Genomic DNA, 24,264 nt, shown 5'->3' with positions numbered 1-24,264 from the left:
ATTATATTAATATATTTCTATTGTTTATTTGAATTTAAATAAGAGTTTATCTAACAAACTTATTTCTTATTTTTATTTTTTATATAATCATTCCAATAATATAAAATTATTAATATTTAGTTTATATTATTAAATCGATTTGTCAATTAATAATTATATTTTTGTTAATATTTTCGATCATCATTTAATTAATTTTCAATAATTCTTATTTGAATCATTATTTCTCTTTCCTGGTTTTTGTAATAATTTGTGACATTTATATTTATCCATATATACGTGTATAAATTGACATGAATACAAATATAGTTATAGTAAAAAAATATAATGACAATATAATATTTTTTTTAATATTTTATAAAAATCAAAAAATTTAAATATTGAGTATATGGCGTATTAAAAAATTAAGAACATAAAAAAATAACTATATAATTGAAGTATTAATAATCTCATTATTATTATCATGTTTTGCAATAGCTGATGAAATAGAGTTTTTTAATGATTTGAACAAAAATTTTTAAAGAGAATGTACCTGATGTTGATTTTTTTCCAGAAGGAGAACACTATTGTGATTCTAAATTTATTAGATGGTATGTAAAATAAAGAATATATATTATTGAATGAGATGATATAGATATCTAGATTAACTATAGAGTTTATATTTAGTAACAATGAAAAAAAAATCATAGCTATGTATGTTGATTATATAAGGTTATGATTTTTAGAAAATTTATTTATATACGTTAGTATAATAATTTATTTAAGTGAAATAATAGGTCTTCCTAATGCACATACGAGACTACAATCTTCAACATCTACTATAACACATTTGACAACATTGTAAGTATTTTTATGAAAGCATTATATATATACATATGTATAGTAACAAGGTATTCATTTATATTTAGGCTTATCGATAATACTCCAGTTTCAATAGGCTGGTGGGATATCAATGGTTCACCTAGTTTAAAAAAGAGTTTAAAAATAGTGTATGTTAATAAGATGATAATAGATTTAATAAAATTTTATATTAATAAAAAAATTATAGAGAGGTTACATCAGATATTGTTAATAGAAATTTGTGGATAGGTAATCTAAGTTTGACCCATCTGTATGTATATTAATATAAATGAACAAAAATATGAAATATATTATTTTCTAATATTATTATTATAGAAACCTTTCTTATAGTAACATAGGGGATAGCGTGGGTACAACTAAATTTTTTAAAACCCTTATGTAAAATTTTAATTTATTAAATAGACCAGTTGGTGGTAATATATATATATTTTTTAACAATAATTAAATATATGATTTAAATTATATTAATAATAACAAAAATCAATAATGTTTTATATAGAGATCTACGAGATAATAATTATTTTGTTGATACTAGTGTATTTAATAATGTCCCAGATTTAGAATTATTGTATGTTTATGAGTAAAAATATAAAATGATATCATACAGAGGTTAATTAATGTGTAATGTAATATTTGAAGTAAATAGACTAATTAATTTGAGTTTAAAGAGATTTTTCATATAATCCTTTGATGTATCTTAAGATGCCATAATTTCATCTAAGCCCTAAATTATCGATTTTGTATGTGATTTCAATATATATATGTATGTATAGATTTTTCATATAACATATATAGGCTTTGATATAATGAAAATATTTATTTATAGAATATATAATATTTATTTTGAAAAAATTATAACATTATAATATAGATATAATTATATTAATTTATTTTTTTGTAGATGTATTGCACATAGTAAATTAATTGGTAATATTTCAAGCTTCAGCAATAATGCAAAATTTTTTGTATGTTTATATATAAATACAATAGAATAATTATATAATAAAATGTTCTAATATAAATAAATAAATTCATTAATGTGTATACATATAGAGATCTTTCAAAAAATAGACTATCTGGTATTATTCCAGATTTTAGTAAAAATCGTGAACTGACGACACTGTATGTTATAAAAAATATATATAGATATAAATTATATGATATAGTGTTATATTAATTAATACAAAAAAACTAATGATCTGTTTATATATATAGAGATGTTTGATATAATAATCTATCAGATAATCTTTCAAGTTTTAATGAAAAATTGAATACGATGTATGTATATTTTGTTATATATTTGAATTATATAATATTAGGATATTAATTAACAATTTATAATATAATTATAGATATCTGCATAACAATACAGGTTTTAGTTATAATTGACTTAATGATAAATATCTGATTAATCCAGTGAAGAATAGAAAACTAGTATTTTGGTATATAATTATGAAATAATGATATGAAAGTTCAAAATATAGTGGTTATATTTAAATATTACTAACATTTGATTATTATTATAGTGAATTGGGTGCAATCAAATTCTCCAAAAACAGTAGTCCTGATAATATGATTTAACAGAGATGTAATGCTATTGTTATATGAAATGCAAAATATATATAATACATTAATATAGTTGAAGTATGAATTTTACTAGTTTGATTGTTGTTTAGGTGATCTAAAGCTATGAGTTGAAACAATATATATGTGAATGAGTTAGAGATAATTGATTAATAAGGATATTATTAATTATAAGATATAGATAGTTTAATATAAAGTTAATGAAGAGTAGAGAGGTGGATATAACGATAGGAGAAAATAGTAGTATATAGTAATTGTATTAGATAGTAGAGGTTGAGTAGAAATGGATAGTAATGATAGAGGTTGAGTAGAAATGGATAGTAATGATAGAGATAATTGAGTATATGTGGATAATTATGATAGAGATAATTGAGTACATATGGATAATTATTATAGAGAGTGTGTATGGATAATATGAAAACGAATTATAGAATATAGGTGGATAATATGAAGAGGAGTAATAATAGTGAATAATGATGAATGTGTGTGGATTATTGTTGAGGATGAGTTTTTATATGTATATATATGTGTGAATAAAGATAGATAGAGTGATATAATGGTAGAATAAGGTAATATGATATAGTTTGGTTAAAGTAGAAATAGATTGAGATATTTAATCTGAAAAAATTATATAAAATTTATTTAATGAAGTGATCAATATTTATATAATATGTAAAATAGTAATAGATATAAAGAATATGTAATTCTGGTAAGGATATATAGTTTTGTCTAAGATAGAAGCTATTGATGTTGTTATAAAGTGAATAACGTAGTATATATCAGAATATAATTTAATTAAAAAAAGATTTTATAAAATAGTCAATAAAATAAATATTAATAGATTTTGATGTGATATAGGCAGGTTGACAGATATTGAGAGTTTGTATTTTTAAAATAGACATATATCTTAGCTCTATTAAAGAAATATCTAGACTGTATAGTTAAGATTGATTAATACGAGATAAAAGTCTGGAACTATGAAAAATATAAAAATATCTGAGGTAAGAGTTAAGATTTTAATAATAGTATGCTTTTTTCTATTTAGGATTTATTTATTAAAACATAGATTGATGATAAAAGTAGAGATTGTCTAATTGAGATGAGATGAGAAAATTAACATTATTGAGTTGTTAAGAAGTTGGATAAAACTCTGATCGATATATAAAAGTAGAGAGGGATAAATATTTTTAAAACAATTAATGATATGATATAGATAAAAATATATATAATAAAATATGATCAATATATATATTACAGAGTTATTATAATAATATATTTTGATAATGTATTAAATGAAAAATCATATATAATCAATAAATATATAATATATTGATCATTTTTTGAATAGAAAGGTTTGAAATAAAATAATTATATTTATAATTAGTAATAAAATAAATATAAGAAAGTACAATAGTAATGAATTAGTTAAAATATATATATAATTATTATAAATGAATAGATACATTAAACAAATATTAGATATAATAAATAATAATAATATGAGATAATAATAGTTAAATGTAAAATTTATTTATATTATTAATTTTATAATTAATAAAATATAATCATATATCAATAATATTATATTTATTAATGATATAATATAAATATTATATATATATTAATAATAGTTTGAATTATCCAGATATATCACTTTCTAGGAAGTCATTATTAATATTATATAATCATTGTTAATCCTTATTTATATATATATTTAATAATAATTAAAGGACATCTCAATATATCGTTTTATATTATATTATTTACATAATATAATATTTATAAACTCTAATATTTACAATTCCTTAATTATAATATAATATTTTTCATTGTCTTTTTCAATTTATTTTCATAATTATATCTAATATAATATATATTCATCACATAGATTAATATATCATATTATATTATATATAATTATTATCCTATTTAATCTAGCCTTATTTTTTATATTTCTAGTTTTATATGCTTCCAACTATTAATAGATCATATATATATAAATATATATATATAACCATATAAAGATTTTAGCTTTATATCATTAAATTTTCATTTAAATATATTACCAATTATCTTATATTATTGTTCCTCTCGTACTAAATAATATTACTATTAAAATAGGATTATATTGTATACACCTGTAGGTTAAAACTAACCTGTCTCACGACGGTCTGAACCCAGCTCACGTTCCCTTTTATTGGGTGAACAATCCTACACTTTTTGAATTCTGCTTCACAATGATAGGAAGAGCCGACATCGAAGGATCAAAAAGCAACGTCGATATGAACTCTTGGCTGCCACAAGCCAGTTATCCCTGTGGTAACTTTTCTGACACCTCTGAAGGGAAGGATTTAAGTTTATATAATCCATATATAGTATATAGATTATATTTATCCCATTTAAAAAATATGGTTTCAAAGGATCTTTAGGCCCAACTTTCATTTATATATTATTCTTACTTAAAATAATATTCAAATAAACATTTACCCTTATATTCTACATAAGATTTCTTTTCTTATTGAGTTTATCTTTGGACACCTGTGTTATATTTTAACAGATGTGCCGCCCCAGCCAAACTCCCCATTAAAATAATTTTAATGATATTTAGATTATGATGCATAATTTATAAAATCATACAATTATAAATTGTATTATCTATATTTATCATTTAATTAAAAAAATAATAATTATAGTGGTATTTCATTGACGTTATGACAATAAATTGCCACAACTCCCACCTATACTATACTAATTTTATTTTTTTAAGTATTTTAACTAGAGTCAAGCTCAACAGGGTCTTCTTTCCCCGCAGGTTATTTTTATAATATTTTTATGTATTATATAAATAGTTATTTTTGTATATAATAAACATTTACCCAAGCCCGTTCCCTTGGCTGTTATTTCACTAGATTATTAATAGGGACAGTAGGAATCTCGTTAATCCATTCATGCGCGTCACCAATTAAATGACGAGGCATTTGGCTACCTTAAGAGAGTCATAGTTACTCCCGCCGTTTACCCGAGCTTTATTAAATTTCTTTAATATTGACATTCTGAGCACTGGGCAGAAATCATATAATGTCATAAATATTATCTTATATCTATCATTATACTATGTTTTAGTTAAACAGTCGGATTCCTCGTTTTAGTAATCAGTTCTAATATAAGATATATATAATAATCAAGGTAGATTATTATATTGATCCATCAGAGCCAATCTTTCTCCCGAAGTTACAGATCTAATTTGCCGACTTCCCTTATTAATATTAATTCTATCGACCAAACGATTTTATCATAGGATACCTGATGCGGTTATCTGTACGTTCATTATTATATATTTTTAAATTATATATAAATCTAATTTTTACGAGTACAATACACAGTTAAATATTATTTTTTATAATATCATATATATTATATTGTTACATATAATATATATAATATTACATATATAATATCTTCTATATAGTAAACAATTTCTATTAATGATTAATATTCTATTGTCTACATTTATATTTATACTAGTATAAATATATATATATATATTATAAAGAAAAGATAACTCTTTTTTAACCTATATTATACTTTTTAGATTTATATTTTTAGACATGTCACCACATAACTATAAACAGTATAAGTGTTTATAGTTTATATTATATATAATTAATGGTTAATTAATGTTAAAATTATTCCCTTTCTTAATAAATACTTATATTTATTCTTTATATATTATTTACTATATTGTATTAGGAACGACTAACTCTATATAGATTAACTTTATATAGAAACCATTATCCACTTCGGTCCTCATATATATATAATCAATATGATTATTGAATTTTATTATGAGTATTTGCTACTATAACCAAGATCTGCTCTTAATATTTATTCATAATAAATCACTTTATTACTTTATATAAATATTAATGTCCTCCTACTAAGATTTATATAATTTGTTATAATAAATCTTGTAAAGAATCGATATTAATTATATATTAATATATATAATTATTAGTGATATACCAATAATTAATATATTAATAATATTAAACAAACATATAATATATAATTATATTATATTTAATTTGTCGATCACTTATGCGTTATCCATTTTAAGCACAATTTAATTCGGCAGGTATGTTGTTACACACTTCTTAGAGGATATCTACTTCCATAATCACCTTCCTGCTGTCTTTATTAAATCATAGCTTTTACCTTTATCAATATTCGATAAATTCATTTTAACATCTTATCTTTACTTATGGTTGATCCCATATAACCATATCTGCTTACCAAATCATGGCCAACTAGGTATAATACATATATATTACATATTTAAAGTTTGAGAATAGTTTAGAAATAATATTTATTCCTAACCGTATAATATAACCGAAGTCATATTATACATTAACTCTTATCATTTCTTTACCTCATAATACTAAATTATATATATATTAGATTTAATATAATATATATATATAGATATTTATTATACCCGCTATCCTTAGAGATATTTCGGAGGAAACCAGCTACTAAATGGTTCGATTAGTCTTTCGCACCTATTCCCATATTATACAAGTGATTTGCACGTCAACATTGCTACGGTCATCCATTTTAATTTCTTAAAACTTCTACCTATACAGGAATAGTTCACCATCTTTCGGGTCCTAAAATTAAAACTATAAGTGATTTATTTTTTATATAAAAAAACTAAATCCTATAAACTGAATATTATTTCTATTTCTATATGTATATTTATTTTGACTAAATAATAATACTTGCTTTAATTTTAGACTCCTTGGTCCGTGTTTCAAGACGGTTATTATTAATATCATATCATTTATAATATATTATTATATATTTTTATTTAATATATAACATATTTTTATAGTATATTATTCTATATATATAGAAATATATAGAGAATAATATATTATATTAGATGATATCAATAACGTTAATTATATTAATAATTTCAAAGTCTATTTAACTCTCTTTTTTCAAAGTTCTTTTCATCATTCCCTCACGGTACTTTTTAAATATTCACTATCGGTCTCCTTTTATATATCATATTTAGTTTTAAGAGTAATCTATCTCTTTATATATATATTCAGAATATATATATATTTTATTAGATTTGCAATCTCAAACAAATCGACTCTTATTACAATAATCATATATATAATATGTATATATATAAAATTACAGGACTTTAACCTTATATTATTATTTTATTTCAAAATCAATTAATATTATATATACATTATTAAATAAATATTATTGTAACTAATATTACATTATTGATTATTTATTTATACTATTATTACTAATAGATATAATCAATTTCAATAATTGAACTTTTATCTACTTTCACTCGCCGTTACTAATAGAATCACATTTGTTTTCTTTTTTTATAACTTAACCTCCTCTTAGTAATATGCTTAAATTCAGAGGGTCATCTTAAATATTTCAAATATATCTCGTTATATCTATATATATATACAAATATATATATATGTATTATCTCTATATATATTTGTATATATATATATAATTGAATATATCATAGATTTAATTATATAAAAGATTATATTTTATATAACATAATAATATATAATATATATATATTATAATATAATATTTGAAATATTTATACTATATATCTATATATGATATATAGTGCATTTCGCATTAGAGAACTTTATTATTCATATAAACTAATTGTTTATAACATATTTGTAATTCATAATAATATTATCGTATCTAACTACGCTCATCATCGTTTAAAAGGAACCAAGATATCCATTATTAATATATTTTTATTTTTATATTAAATATTATTTATTTATATATATCTTTTTATCATAAATATAGTTTATATAATTTATAGAATACTATATTATATATTTATTGTTTTTAATTTATAACTCTCTAATGATCCCTCCGCAGGTTCACCTACGGAGACCTTGTTACGACTTCTCCTTCCTCTAAATTATAAAATTCAAATTAATTTGTAATATAGTTATATAGAGGTACAGATATACATATATAACAAACTACTCCTTAATTTTCATCTCATAATCCAATCGGTAGGAGCGACGGGCGGTGTGTACAAAGGGCAGGGACTTAATCATCACATGTTGATGACATGTAATTACTAGGAATTCCTTGTTCAAGATTAATAATTACAATAATCTATCCCCAACTAATTAAATAACATTTTATATGCTCTTAGCTATATTTCATATAGCTATATTTAATTTATATATTAATATAATATTAATATATAAATCTGCTTATTAAATCATTCTCTTGTTATTATTGTAACACGCGTGCAGCCCAAGATATCAAAGGGCATCACAGACCTGTTATTGCGATACTTTTCAAATTACTTAATATTTGATCGTAATTAATCAAATATGATCTATTTTTTCATTATTATACATATATAATATATATATATAATAACTGAAAATACAACATATTTTTATCATCTCGTTCGTTATCGGAATTAACCTGACAAATCACTCCACCAACTAAGAACGGCCATGCACCACCACTTATGATATCAAGAAAGATCCTTTATTCGCTAATTATATTAATCTGTCAATCCTTTTCATATCCTACCTTGGTAAAATTTCCCGTGTTGAGTCAAATTAAGCCGCAAGTTCCACTCCTTGTTGTGCCCTTCCGTCAATTCCTTTAAGTTTCATTCTTGCTAACATACTCCCCCAAGAAATATAAATATTCAACGATTTCTCATCAAAATTCTTAATATATACATTTATCTTCTAATCCATATAGAACTATTAGATATTTTAATATATATCAAACCTTTAATTATCATCATTTACTGGATAAACTACGACGGTATCTAATCATCTTCGATCCTTATCCCTTCGTTCTTTATTGACAAAATTACTCTTATTAAATGCTTTCGCTTTAGTTTGTCTTGGTTGAATCATAGAATTTCACCTCTAGCCAACCAATACATCTAATCCCAATCATTTTCATTCATTATATACTTAAATCTATCATATACCTTAATTGTTACTCATATTTTGTATAAAACTTATTATTCCTTCAATCACTATAATTTAATTAAGGTATTATATTTATTAAATCTTTCTATATTTTATATCTAACTATTATAAATAATCAAATATAAACTATAAAAATATAAACTTCAACTACGAACTTTTTAACTTCAACAATTTTAATATACACTATTGGAGCTGGAATTACCGCGGCTGCTGGCACCAGACTTGCCCTCCAATTTAATATTCTAATTGTTATTTTAACTCATTATCATTAAAGCATATCTTGGTATAACCAAAATCACCTTTACGTCATTTCTCTACCTCTGTACATTCCTATAATATACATAATATTTGCATATTCATATATTATAGAAAATATTTACAATTGGGTAATTTACGCGCCTGCTGCCTTCCGTGGAAGTGGTAGCCATTTCTCAGGCTCCCTCTCCGGAATCAAACTCTAAATCCCCGTCACCCGTTATAACCTAGGTTAGCCTCTATCTAACCTACCATAGTTGATAGGGCAGATTCTCTTGTAATTACTCGTTTAAATAATTATAAACAATTTTCATACTTTCTATAATCTGCTTTTACACAGATTATATACTTTTTTGTTATTACTCACTTATTTCTAACAAAACTAATATAAATCATGTATTAGCCCTAGATTTCCTACGGTTATCCATATAATTTATAATTACTTAGATTAATTAAACTGCACTATTGAGCTGTCCGCAGTCTCGTTTTCTATAAATAAAAAACTTATACTTACACTTGCATGGCTTAATCATCGTGACAAGCATATAACTACTGGCAGGATCAACCAGGTAACTATATATATATCTAATATATCTTTTACTATATATTATTCATATTATATATTATACATAATATATAATTATAACTCATCTATAACTCATCTATAATAACTATTCTCTTTATTAATTTATAATAATAATATTAATTATTATTATCTTTTATATTCACAATATAAAATTATCATTATTATATATATTCATCTTATACAACTAGCTATATATATATATAATTTATATTTCAATATTTTATATATTTTATAACATATTTATTAAATATAAAATTTAATAATATAATATCAATTATTAAATGTATATTATATATCATATCAAATATAATAATCTTTTAATTAAAAAAAATTATTAATTTATATTATAATAATATACTTTTAATTCGATATAATAACTTTTTTATATATTTAACATTAATTTAAATATTATATTTTGATATTATAAAAATATATATACTAAAAAATATATACATATACTATATTAATTATTTAATTCATTTTTATATATTTATATTTTAATTATTTTTATCTTAATCATTAATCATATTATTAAAATTCTCTACCCCCTTTTTATTTAATTTAATTTTATAATCAGCCAAATTTAAACAAATATAATAGACTAAATACAGACTGCAGTATACATATTTTGTTATAAAGAATCAAATTATCTATTTAAGATTTTCTTGACACTGATCGATACCTATTTCAATTTTTTTTTCTATGACGATATAAGCATGTCACCCAATCTTGAGATTCATGTATCTCTAAAATAGCCAAAGTGTGAATTTGTTCAAAAGGAGAATATAGTTCTAACAAACATATAGGAATTACATCTTTTTATATAATTTTTTGCTTGTTTAAAAAGCTGTTTCAAAACTACTGTTTAATATATTTTGTGTATCACTCTGATATTGGTCAATTTAAGCTAGATTCAATTTCTTGTTATTATGATGCTCCTATTCAAACACTATCTATTCTAACACAAAACTAGAGCTATAGAAAGTGCTTTCTTATAAGTTTTACAATCAGAAAAGACTCTTTTATCGAAGAAAACGTGGCCAAATATTAAGAAAGAAACATTTGGGATTATATCTGAAGGTACTGAAGAATGAAAAATAGTTATATTTGATATGTGTAGTGAATCAACTAGACAAGACATCAAAGAATATAGACAAAAAGGTAATAAAACCTAAGGAAATAGCAAAAATATGACACAAAATTTTGTATAAGTACTCAAGGAGAAGATAGGAAAATTACAAAAAAAATACATAATAAAACAGATAAATAAGAGCAATGAGGTGAGTAAATATAAAAAAATCAAATTTTAGAAATTGCACAGAACTAAATGAGAAATTGATGAAAAAAATAGGATAAGCAATATTTAAATCAGAAGGTATTGATGTGACAAAAGAAATAATATAAAAATGAGAAAAAAAGAAAAATGCAAGAAAATATAATTTACTCAAAAAAAAATTAAAAAAAAAAAAACAAATCTTAATTATAGCAAATATACTAAAAAAGTAAAGCATTTACTAATATAAAAAAGGCATAGAGCGAATCAACAATGTCTAAAAAAAAATATAGCAAGATAACTAAGATGATTCAGGTGCTAAATATGATAAGAGATTAGAGCTCAGATTAAGTGTTTAAAAAACTCCTAAAATATTCTAGTTAAACAGCAGACCTTGACCAAAAAATAAACCTCTAGAGCGGCAAAACAATACTTTTCTGAATCGAAGCCATATTGTGATCAAAATACCTAACAAAAACACTGCCCAGGAAAAATCATTGAATCATATACGAGAGGAGCTTAAAAGTACTAATATCGACTTAAAGCATGTGAAAGATAAAAAAATACCAAATATTTATCATTCTGGATCATCCAAAGCTAAGACTTCTATCAGAAAAATGAAAATTTTACAAATGTCTAATGGTCTGAAATATGTTAGTAAAGATCTATTTGAGGTCTAATAACTATCCATAATTTGGTGAAATAAGGTTATGTCTTATACTAGCGAACTATCTGGGTTATACTGAAGAAAAATTATACTGATATAGTAAAATGTTATAATAAGATAATATGATAAATACTATGAAGAATATATATAATAGAATATAATCGGATTGCAGCTAGGAAGGTGTGACTCACGTTCCTTTATTATTATCTCTCGACAGACTTCTCTACAATGAAGGGTAATATCTAGACTAGATTAGAAAAATATTAAATTTGAAAAAAACAGATAAATCAATGAAAATATCGAAATATATGAACCAAGAGACAGCAAATGCAGATCTGAAAATCTATGAAGAAATGCATGAAAAGAGGTTTTAAAAATAGAAAGAAGAATAAAAATTGAAATATCAGAAGAATATTTTTTCAAAATATATTGAATATGAGGAGTAGCAAACAAGAGCATGATTGCCTTAGGAGGTATGATAAATAATGATTATAGAAATAAGATTATGGTTATATTAAAGAAGATGAACAAAAAAAGTTAAGAGATTAAGAAAGATAGAAAATTATACAATTGATAATAATTACTACGTGAAAGGTACAGTTGTCAAATATAAAAAAAAGATTTGAGATGAACAAATAAAAAAGAAATGAGAAAAAACTGAATAGCATTGAGTGCAAATCGGTTATTCAAAATAAAAATATTTTTAATCTGAATAATTATAAATGTGAATAAAACAAAAAAATGGTTATAAAAGTATTTAAAGTAGAAAAGGATGGTGTAATTGAAAGAATAAGAAATGAATAATCTAATTAATATATTGGCTCAAAATGAAACCAAAGACCCATATAAAGTTACGAATCTGATTACAGAGAGTTTAAGAAGTCTTGAAAATATTTTGACAACTGTAAACTCATTTAATGTTATAGATATAGATCTAAATAATTATTTGAGTATTTTATAAAAACTAATTTGAAAGATACATGGTAAATAAATATTTAGCACTTGTCGACAAGAATGCAAAACAATCCATATGATGTATTTTGGATTAGTTGATATATTTATTGTTTTTAATTGTTTTATGAATGTATTAATCCAATATGATAGTACATTATTTTAATATGTTAGTTCATAAATAATTAAAAAAATGTCTTGAATTAAAGTAATAAATTTTAATAAGCTTAAGACAAAAGTAAGCAAGACAAAAAGTGTTATAAAACAAAAAGAAAGTTTTATGTTATACAAAAATCTAAAGGTCTCAGAAGTTATAAAAGACTTATTATTGAAATTAAAAGAACAGATTAAAATTAATAACATCATAGTATATTTGCATATAGCTTAAATTGTACTCAAGTGACTTCAACTCAATCTGATACCTTTCACACATAGAATAACCCTGTACATTGCTTAGGAAATATTTCTACATGTGGTAGAGAGGCAACCAGATTAGCAAAGAGTTGGATTTGAGCTTAGACCATCTTTAATTGCTGAAAGAAGTGGGTGACTAGTAGGTCCACAGACACCCCTAAAATCATCAGTTTCTGCTGCCCAAATCATAGCAGTACCAAGTTTCAAATCTTTAGCATACTTGGCTTTGATACAGAGTGACTTTTGGTTATCAAGACCAATCCAGTCTGTTGTTGTATAAGCATATATACCTATTTGTTCACCATCCCACACCTCTGTCCAACCATTCTTTTCTTTATACTCACAATATTCATTGTATCCCAACGTTCCACTCTCTCCAGTGTATGGTCCTGCTGATCCACCAGTTCCTGGTACTATAGGAGCACCAACTCCATGGTTGTTGGGATCACTAAGTCTAAAGGTTTTACCATATGTTGGCATTCCCAATCCTATTTTTTCTGGATCGGCACCTCTGTTCAACCAGCCGCGAACAAAGGTGTCTACGTACAGACCAGCTAGAGCCTGATTAGCCGTATTGTCATAAGCACTAGTTCTGTACAGAGGTGCGTGGATTCCAGTGACCGGGTCCCATGCACCATGTAAATCGTAAGCCATGATAAAAATACGATCTAGATATTTAGATAAAGATGGAACATGATATGAAAGATCAGCTGTATTACTTGATGCACCTACTGCTGCACTCAAGTAATAACCATGCTTGTCAAATTCTTCCCTAAATTCTCTTATAAGTGTATTGAAATTCTCTACATCAACAGGACTTCCACCTCTTTGATTTGGATATTCCCAATCAAGATCAAATCCATCAAAATTATATTCTTGCAGCAAACTTACCGTGCTCTCAATGAATTTTCGTCTTTTTACTGGATCATTTGACACTGTAGAGTATTTTTCTGAGCCTTCATTCCATCCACCAATAGCCAAACTAGTTCTGAGATTTGGATTTTTCTTTTTCAAATCAGTAAAATTAAGGAAGCCCCTCAATCCACCAGTCTCCTCAGTGCCGGCGCCGTAATCTAAACGTTCGTCAAGGCTTACAACCTCGCCAGTATCGCCTCGAATGCCAACGAATGAATAAATAATGTGGCTACATAGATCCAAGTTCAAGTGCTCGCTTGTATTAAATGCTCCATTTCCTGCTCTCCCGTACGCCCAGGTGCCAACGTAACAGGCTGTTCCCTCTACAGCTGATACAGCCGAGCTAGCAAGCATAGCAAGCACAGCAACCAACAATACAATTACAGGTTCATATCTCATCTTATGGTATCACCTAGTCGTTGTATGATATAATGATTATGAATCTGCTTTTAAGATTAGTTAAATATAAAGACGTATGATAGGCTGATTTAGTAAAGTTCAATAGATGAAAGTCATGCAAAGAGTGTTTCAACCCAATTTGTTAATTACAGAGAAGGACTCACTTCAAGGCCATGCTGTATGGTCATCATCGTATTGCCACTGCACGTTTTAGCAAATATTTCAGAACATAATTATCATTCATTATATTAGGTAAAAAGAGGTGTTGTAATGGTCGGCAAGCTTTTGTGTCATGTGATATAGATAGTATGCACATACAAAGAGAGAAAGATATGCAGATCTGCACGAATAAACGTACACATTATCGATCAGAGATCGAGACAATAATCATGCACTTGGAAGTAATGCTCAGAATAGAGAAATTCTGATTGTCTAAGCCTCTGAGTTGAAGCAAATATAAACACATCTAAGAGCTTAGTCGCTATGGGTGTCAATTGTACATCTAACTCTAAAATTACGTACAACTCGGATCAAATCTATGTTATAAAACCATAAGAGATATTCTGGGTGAATACTACTCGATACTGGGTTGATTATACTGAGCTGGTCTCATCCACTTCAGCTTAACTAGATGCAGTTAAAATCATACATCTCATATAAACTGCGAGATATCTGCACCATTTTTTGTAGGATCCTTCTTCACACCTACACATATGATTTTTGCTTTGCATTATATTGCAGCAGCTGTTTTTTGTTTTGCTGACTATCCATAGAGAGGGATATATAACCCGATTTTTTGATTCGTGACAAAATTTCTATTTATAGAGTTATTATTTAAACTGTTTTTTGAACTTTTTGTTATTTTACGAAAGTTTCGGTTATCTTTTTATAGTGAAAGGCAAATCTAGTGATATCCTGCAGTCGTAATATTAACGGAAGTATGCTATATCTATAATGCAACTGAATGTTTTAAAGTCGGTTGGCAGGGAATGTAACGTGACGTAGAAAAAAGGCCAAATCCAAGATAGAAGCCAAACTTCTGGAGATGTGACAGACGGGTAGAGAGAGCATTATGACACCATATAGATGGAGTGTTTGGTATATGATTTGTCATCGTGGTGAATGATGTATGTTGTTGATATTGCGGTATCAGGAAAAAGTGTTTTGGATTTAGCTTTGTTTGTGATTTAGTGTTATTTTTAGATCATAAATTCTACCTATTCTGATTTGTCTAGATGTCACTGTCTGTGTGTCTGGTGCTGTTCTTGTCGGCTGGGATGGAGTACGTTATGTCCGCGGACGAACGTAATTCAATAAACTTCTGCATGTATTGACGGATAGTATGATAACTTAGGCTAAAATTCATTGGTGACTAGATTCTGTTGTATATGCGGGGATTACACGTTGTTGAGACAGGGTGCGGAACATTCAGAGATTGGTGTAATTGAATTTTGTTCAGAGAGAGCAAGAAGAGGTGAAGCTGTATGGAGGAAAAGTTGAATTAAATGTTACGTCGTTGAAAAGATGTGTGAAAAGGAGTAAGAGAGACTAAATGCAGAACTGTTAACAAACGAGTAGATATGGATTAGATAAAATATGAATGAATAGTATGGTATAATGAGAGGTATAGATAATATGTAGTTAGTATGATAGAGAATGTGGGTGTGTGAGTAGTTATGATTGATTAAGTATGTGGATAATATGATAGAACGTGTAAGTGTATGTAGTAGATAGGGCGAAGGAGTTGTGTATATAGTTATGATGTAGTAGAATAATAGATGTAGATAGTATAAGATAGTATGATACGATGAAAAGTATATGAATAATACGAGGTGGCGGAAAGCGTGGGAGGTATGATAATATGAAGATAAAAGGTAAGTATACATGAATACAAGGTAGGCAGGTAATAGAATAATGATTTAGGATACGGCAAGACAATAGAAAAAATTGTGTATATATGGTGTAGATTGAGGTATGCAGGCAGCTGTGATATAGCGAAGAGCGCGTGTATATAGTATAGGTAGGAGATTGGAAACTAGGTAGAGTGGGGGCGGATAATGTGATGTGGTAAAGATATTAGATGACATATAAATATAGAAAATGGTATTATGATATATAGCTCTATATACGATGGTATAGAGATTAATGTATCATCAACAGAATTCCTTGTAGCTGTATTTGTTAATTTTATTGTTCAATATCTTATTATATTACACAAAATCCAAGTAGATTAGGTATTTCGTGTGTAAGCACCATATTATATAATGATATTATACTGTTATATATGTAGTATTTCTAGATTACCCATATATACGTATATCATAGGACTAGTTATATATTGTTATATGCAGTGTTTCTAATATATATTATATGTTATTTATCATATCTTATTAATTATATGTTATTTACACAAATATTCTAGATTGTTGTAACGATCTGAATTGCTAATGATATATCTGCTTTTTATTTGATACATCTACATATATGATATTTTGATATGAATACAAATATAGAGGTTGTAAAACTTATATAGATTTATTTATATTATTCGCCCATGTTATGATTAGATATATTTCTATACTATTTATCACTATGTTGTCTCTCTATATCATCTATTTACATTCGTACATTACATGCTATTTTTTTATGTATTGTTTACTAATATAGTATATTTTCGATGTTATTATAGTATATACCACTATATAGTTTATTTATGTTATTGTTTATATATCTATACTGATTCATGCGTATATACAATTTCATTATTGATATTTCTGAGTTGTCACATTTGTATATAGAGTATCCTATTATATAATATGTTCTTATAATTTATAATCAATTCGCATATTCATACCTATGTTAGTATAATAATATATATATATATATTATTACAATTCTTCTAGACTTTTTATATTACATGTACTATTATTATACATATTCTAATGATTTATCATCTATACTTATATTTTTGTCGGTATATATATTATTACAATTCTTCTAGACTTTTTATATTACATGTACTATTATTATACATATTCTAATGATTTATCATCTATACTTATTTTTGTCGGTATATATATATTATTTATATATTGTATATATAATAATTATACATCGAACAATTTTATCATATTTATCAGTATGCATATTAATCTAGTTATATATATTTATTTATGATTTCAAATAATACTATATGTATAATGAGTACCATATAATATCATTATCTGTATTGCATATTTTTATCCACATTATAAACGATAGTAAATTCATATGAATCATTTATATTATCCAATATCTTACATTGATCAATTTACTATCTATTTTTATATTTCCACACATAATAATATAATATATAATATCAATATCATATCTATATTTATAGATTAGATCATGTTTATGTATCTAGTTGTCACTTATGTGTATATTATAGCCACTTTCTTAATGTGTTCAATGTAATATGTTTCAATAAATGAATCACTATGTAACACTTCCGAACTCAAAATGGATGACAAATTTAGAGCTAAGATTGTTTTAAATCGGCTGTGCAACTATGTATATATAATATCCAAACTATAACATTATAAAAGACTACATCAACCATCTATTTTCTTGCATATAAGGATCCATCGTACAGATCTAAACAGATTATATTCAATCTTTTGATAAAAATCGTATTCAAATATAATATACGATATTGAACCATATACAGAAAGAATATATTCACCATTTTATATAATCTTTCGTGTAATATTTTAATAGGTAATATTCCACTATAATAATCCTAGACTCAACAATAAAATTTCAAGTATATAGAAATTATATCATAACTATAGTATAAATGATGAATATACCGGTTTATTTTTTTCATATATATCAATAAATTGAATGTATTCCTAATTTTGAATATAACATAATTCACTTTTATGTATGTTAATATATAAAACAGTAACGGTATAGTATAGTATCCTAGAATAAATAATTTTATATTAGTCTGTCTATGATGATTTTTCCGGTAAATGTATAATAACGAAATGTAAAGGCAAAAAAGATAAATGATTAGATAGATAAATATATAAATATGAAATTTATATATATAATGTAATGTGTTCTATCAAATCTAAATTGTGAAAGACAATAGGTATTGATATAAATAAGCTAAAAATTATATACGTAGTTTGAATTATTATGATACGATGCGAATAGGTAATATCGATTAAAAGTGATATAATGTATGTGTTTAAATATCAATACAAAATCATCTCTAATAATATGATAAAATTTCAAAACAAAATAAGTAATGGAACAGTAATTTATACCGGCCTATCAGTATTACATAAATTTACATAATTTAATTAATCTATCGCATAGGAAGATGACGTGAATAAAATCATGATAATGATATATTATTATAAATACACACTATTATATGTTTTATTATAGATAAAATAGAGTATAACTAATATACAAACAATATAAACAATTTATGTATTAATTCATCGTCAGTGTTATGCAAAAACTACAATTAATTATTTTAATACAAAACATTAAATGATATAAGTGCATATGGTACTATTATATAACTGATATATGTATATTACGTATTAAATATTACTGGATAAATATAGTGAAATAATTTTTTAATATATATTAATTTTTATAATATAAATATTGACAATAAATATATACTAATATATACTTAAATATAATAAATGTTTATAATTGTAGTAATACAAAAAGATATATATGTAAAATAATTAAACTGATAATAAAATATATACATATATTGTTATATAAGTATTAACAGTTGAGTAGATTATATATTATAATATTGCGTGTAGATAAATACATATATAAAAAAATTAGATGAAATACCTGATTATAATAATTTGTAGCTGTAGGTATATACAGAGGTGATAGTAACACATAAATAAATATATAGTAATATATTATAATAAGTTATATTCTATTATATTAATATTGATTTCAATACAAAAAAGAGATTAAAATATTTATTTAAATGAAAATTGAATTATCTTAATCAACCACGGGATATATAGCGAAATTACAGATTTTGTAAGGATCGTCGTAATTCTCCATATTGCGCACAATTTTAAAGTAGCCTTTTATTCCCCAATAAGGCCCCTATTTAATAAAATTAATATAACAGCAATTAATTCAAAAAAATACAAAACTGAAGACATACCCAAGAATTTCTTATTAGCCAGTAGTCTTTATTTCCTCCATCAGGAAGGATATCTGTACCATAGCCAACAATTGTTACCGAATGTTTAAGAGGAGATTTATTTTCATAATACATTAGAGAATCGTATATTCCTCCAGTATATAACTTAAAACTATTAGTATCATAAATACGGACACCAGACGCGAGTGGTCCATGGTTAGCTAATGCATCCATTAAGTAAGTTGCATCTTTTGGTAGTATAACATATTTTTTAACCTTAACGGGACTATCATAAGTATATTTACAAAATCCATCTACCATTAAATAAGGATAGCTGTATTCAAGTGAAATTCCATGATTTGAAATCCATTCATAGGCTTTATGTCTATATCCACCACCACAGGCAGAGTGATTCATCGGTACGCAATCAATTAATTGTTGTTCCGAAAGAGAATATAAATTTCCTGTCTTGATAGCCCAAGCACTCTCTAAAGCAGAAATAGCGCTAAATGCCCAACAGCTTCCGCAGCTAGAGATTTAAAATGTCAATAAATATCAAAGAAATACAGTTATAATAATTAGGAACATAAATATAACATACAATGCTTGATCTCTCATCGGACCAACCATCCCTTGTTCAACCCAGTTGATGTATCTTGGAAATGTCTTTGAACTTTTTTTATGAATTTCTGTGTTTTTTATCACGTTTCTGATCTCTGAGTTATCTTCAGGTTCATTGTTTGTATATAGCATTCTAAATTCTTCATCACTCATATCTGAAAACTTCGTGATACCTAAAGAATAAGATATATCTGTTCTCTTATTGTGTTCATTGATTATTTGTAGATTTTGTTTAAATATTTCTAGTCGTTGATTATATTCTTCTTTATCTCTATATGATTTTGAATATTTTGATATAAAATTAGAAAACTCATGATGATATATCACATCTTCGTTGTAAGATGCTCTGTTTACTATTCCACTTAGTTCTTTTAGTAAGAAGCTAATATGAGGAGACTCTGATTCCGTTCTGAATTCTGATTCTAATTCACAAATATTTGGCAATGGAGGAATAGTCAATTTATCAGTTTTGAAATTAGAATATGATATTCTAATAGGATAAAAGTATTTCATAGCGTAAGGGTATCCTGAAGTCGATTGAAGAAGAACTGGACTATTATCATTTGCTCTAGATATGAATATCATATTGTTATTAATCTGATTATAGATAACCCTGGAAGTCTATATTTATATATACAAAATTGTTAATATAGCATCATAATTAGCACCAAAAAAATACAAAAATACAAACATACTGAAGACCAATAATCAAGACCATCTTTTTCCATAATATGAATCCATTCATATTCATCATCGGGCAAGTAATTATACACTCTAGGTTTTGTGCCTGCACGAATACATATCTTCTCGTAAAAAAAAATAATTTTTCTGTCATTAAATACAATTTATATATGCTATTTCAGGGTTATAATTTTCGCACATTTTTATTGACTTTAGGGTATATAAAGAACGAATCACCAACGTATGCATCGTAATATTTATTTAATCCATTATAAATCGAACAATAATATTCTACTTTATCAGAGGTAAAAATAATTGTTACATCAACTGGTATTGATAGAGGCCCACTGAGCAATTCAAATTCTGCACGGTATGACATCTAGTAGCAAATGGTGTTATAATAAAGATTTTGAAGGAAAACTTAAATATCAAAAATTCTTACATTGTACGGCCAGACAGGAAAAGATTTCGCATTTGTAAACTCGAGATTACAACTTAAGCATAAGCAAATCAGTAATGCTAAAATAGCGGTTGATATTACAGACATAGTATGTTTGATATATTCAAAAATATGTTAATAGCCTAATTAAAATTTTAAATATATAAGTACAAAAAATTAAGGCAAAAAAAAATTATCGCATTCTAACGTTCACCAATATAAGCACTATACCTATAAAATAAAAATTGTAAATATATATCAAAAATAGGCAAAGGTTTTTTTAGTTATTATACATTGTTGAATATTCATAAGGTTTTGGTTTAAGTTTTTCGATGTAATTTATAGATTGATTTTAATTTTACTTTATGACATAAACTACATAATAGATTATTAAAAAACTGGCATCTGTTTTTACAATCCTTTGTTTGCTTAATAATTCCCAATGTCTAAGATTATCTATATCAATAATATACAGACAATAGTCAATAATTTTATATAAACAGTAGATTAATCAAATACATTGTAGTTAAGGAAGAAACAGCTATTCTTTAGCTATAAGGTATTAGGGTAAATTGCTACGATAAAAAAATGCTGAGCTGAATCCGATAATTGAGCTTTAACAAGAAATGATAATGACGTTAAAAATATATATTAATATAAAATAGCACCAGATGTTACTGTTAAACGTGGTAATATAATTGAAAACGGAAATTGTATGTTTTAATAACGAAGGAAATAGGCTATACTCTGATATTGATGAATCTAGATCGCAAATGATCATAGATCTTAAAATATATAACTATATATATACATAACATTATATAGTTATTATAGTTCAATAAAAAAGCTAACATATTGAAAATAGGAGTGATAAGATTGAATTTATATAATAGCAGTTATCTATCTTGAAATACATATATGTATTGATAATACTGATTTTGTACACATATTCACTACATACACTATGTATATATATTTTTATACACACATTCAGTCTATCATATTATTCTATACCCACTCTTCATATCTACTATCCACAAACTCTTTATACCAAATCGATATATGACCCCTCTACTACATCGTATTCATACACTCTAATTCTATTAATCAATTTAGTCTAATCTATCTATACACCCTAACTATTCTTATATTTTCATATTGTTAATTCCCTATTCCCCTTTCTCTCTATTCCATACTTATCCTAAAACCTTATCCTAAAACCCTTTATAAACCATCTCATTCTAGTCCTTACTGTAAACTGTAATACCATAGCACCTAACGTACTTTACTATATCATACTATTCACACCTACTCTATCCTATCCATAACCCCATAATTTCCTCTTACCTTACCAAATCCACAATTTTCTCTTATTCTATTCAATCCACAATCTACTTTTATTCTATCCAATCCATAACATTTAATCTTGTATCTAGCCATATTATCCACATACACTTCACTATATCTTAACATCCACACGCTCTTCAGTATATCATACTATCTATCTATTATATCTATTATTCCACTATATCGTATTATCCATATCTACTCTTTTACCTATTCATATTATTTACACATTCCCACATTGTATCCATAATATACATGTTCTTTTCTAGTACCTTATTCTATCCTACTGCCTCAACATCTTATCCCATTCTACTGCCTCAACATCTTGTCCTATCCTACTATCCTCTATTATATTATTATCCCAAATTATCATAACACCTTCTCCTATTCTAATATTATACTACCCCATTTTAACATTCTACTCTATTATCCCACTTTATCATATTATCCCCTATTATCACTCTGTTCTGTCCTATGTTTATTATATATCCTACCTATCTTAATTATTTCAAATTCAAAAAAATTCAATTTTTTTTTTATATCCGCACCCACTCTTGACTATATCATACTATCCACTCTCTAACCATCATCCACATCCCCTTCATATTCAACATCTACCAACTCACCTATTCCCATTTTATTTGCATACTCTTCGTTGTCTCATATTCCTCATTTAAATCTTATCATGCTACCTATACTTCCCACACATTTACACTATATCGTATTATCTAAACTTCTGCAAACTCTATGACAACTATCCGCACATTCTCTATCATACTGTTCTACACATACTCTTTCAATCATCTACTTATCTCGTACCTATTTTTTTAAATATCTACCTGTCCATACATCATCTCCCTCTATTGTAATACCTACATACCTACTGCCCATATACTTTGTCATACTATCTATACTACCTAAACACTCATTATCTATCATAACTATCTATACACTCCTTACCCTACCTATTTACACACTCCTAACTGCATCATACTACCCACACCTATTCTATCCGATCAATGACCCATTCTTACTCATACTATTCACAC

At 25.4% G+C, this 24,264-nt stretch overlaps 2 protein-coding genes across 2 annotated transcripts; both read right to left on the bottom strand.

Annotated features, from left to right (window-relative positions):
* Window positions 1-13,564: 13,564 nt before the first annotated feature.
* LOC126328322 (acidic mammalian chitinase-like) lies at window positions 13,565-15,065 on the bottom strand. The gene has a single exon (XM_049996021.1). The coding sequence runs from the start codon at window positions 14,943-14,945 to the stop codon at window positions 13,710-13,712; it is 1,236 nt and encodes a 411-aa protein (XP_049851978.1). The 5' UTR covers window positions 14,946-15,065; the 3' UTR covers window positions 13,565-13,709.
* A 3,293-nt stretch (window positions 15,066-18,358) lies between these two features.
* On the bottom strand, window positions 18,359-21,976 carry LOC126328324 (cysteine proteinase-like). The gene is made up of 6 exons (XM_049996023.1): window positions 21,872-21,976; window positions 21,671-21,808; window positions 21,444-21,551; window positions 20,729-21,369; window positions 20,149-20,656; window positions 18,359-18,493 (listed from the first exon to the last, which is right to left on the bottom strand). Exons 1-6 carry the CDS (start codon window positions 21,974-21,976, stop codon window positions 18,359-18,361), a joined length of 1,635 nt encoding a protein of 544 aa, XP_049851980.1.
* Window positions 21,977-24,264: the final 2,288 nt, after the last annotated feature.

Source organism: Schistocerca gregaria, unplaced genomic scaffold, assembly GCF_023897955.1.
Source record: "Schistocerca gregaria isolate iqSchGreg1 unplaced genomic scaffold, iqSchGreg1.2 ptg001119l, whole genome shotgun sequence".
NCBI classification, from domain to species: domain Eukaryota; kingdom Metazoa; phylum Arthropoda; class Insecta; order Orthoptera; family Acrididae; genus Schistocerca; species Schistocerca gregaria.
The sequence above is the reverse complement of the archived record's forward strand: the minus strand, read 5'-3'. Positions and strand labels throughout refer to the sequence as shown.

Excerpts from the sequence above, each read along its gene's own strand:
- LOC126328322 (XM_049996021.1), bottom strand. The coding sequence starts at position 14,945 with ATGAGATATGAACCTGTAATTGTATTGTTGGTTGCTGTGCTTGCTATG.
- LOC126328324 (XM_049996023.1), bottom strand. The coding sequence starts at position 21,976 with ATGTCTGTAATATCAACCGCTATTTTAGCATTACTGATTTGCTTATGC. Across the intron at positions 21,552-21,670 it reads ATAAATATTACGATGCATAC|ATATGTATTCGTGCAGGCAC; the intron begins GTTGGTGATTCG and ends TTTTACGAGAAG. Across the intron at positions 21,370-21,443 it reads GTCTTGATTATTGGTCTTCA|ACTTCCAGGGTTATCTATAA; the intron begins GTATGTTTGTAT and ends ATATAAATATAG.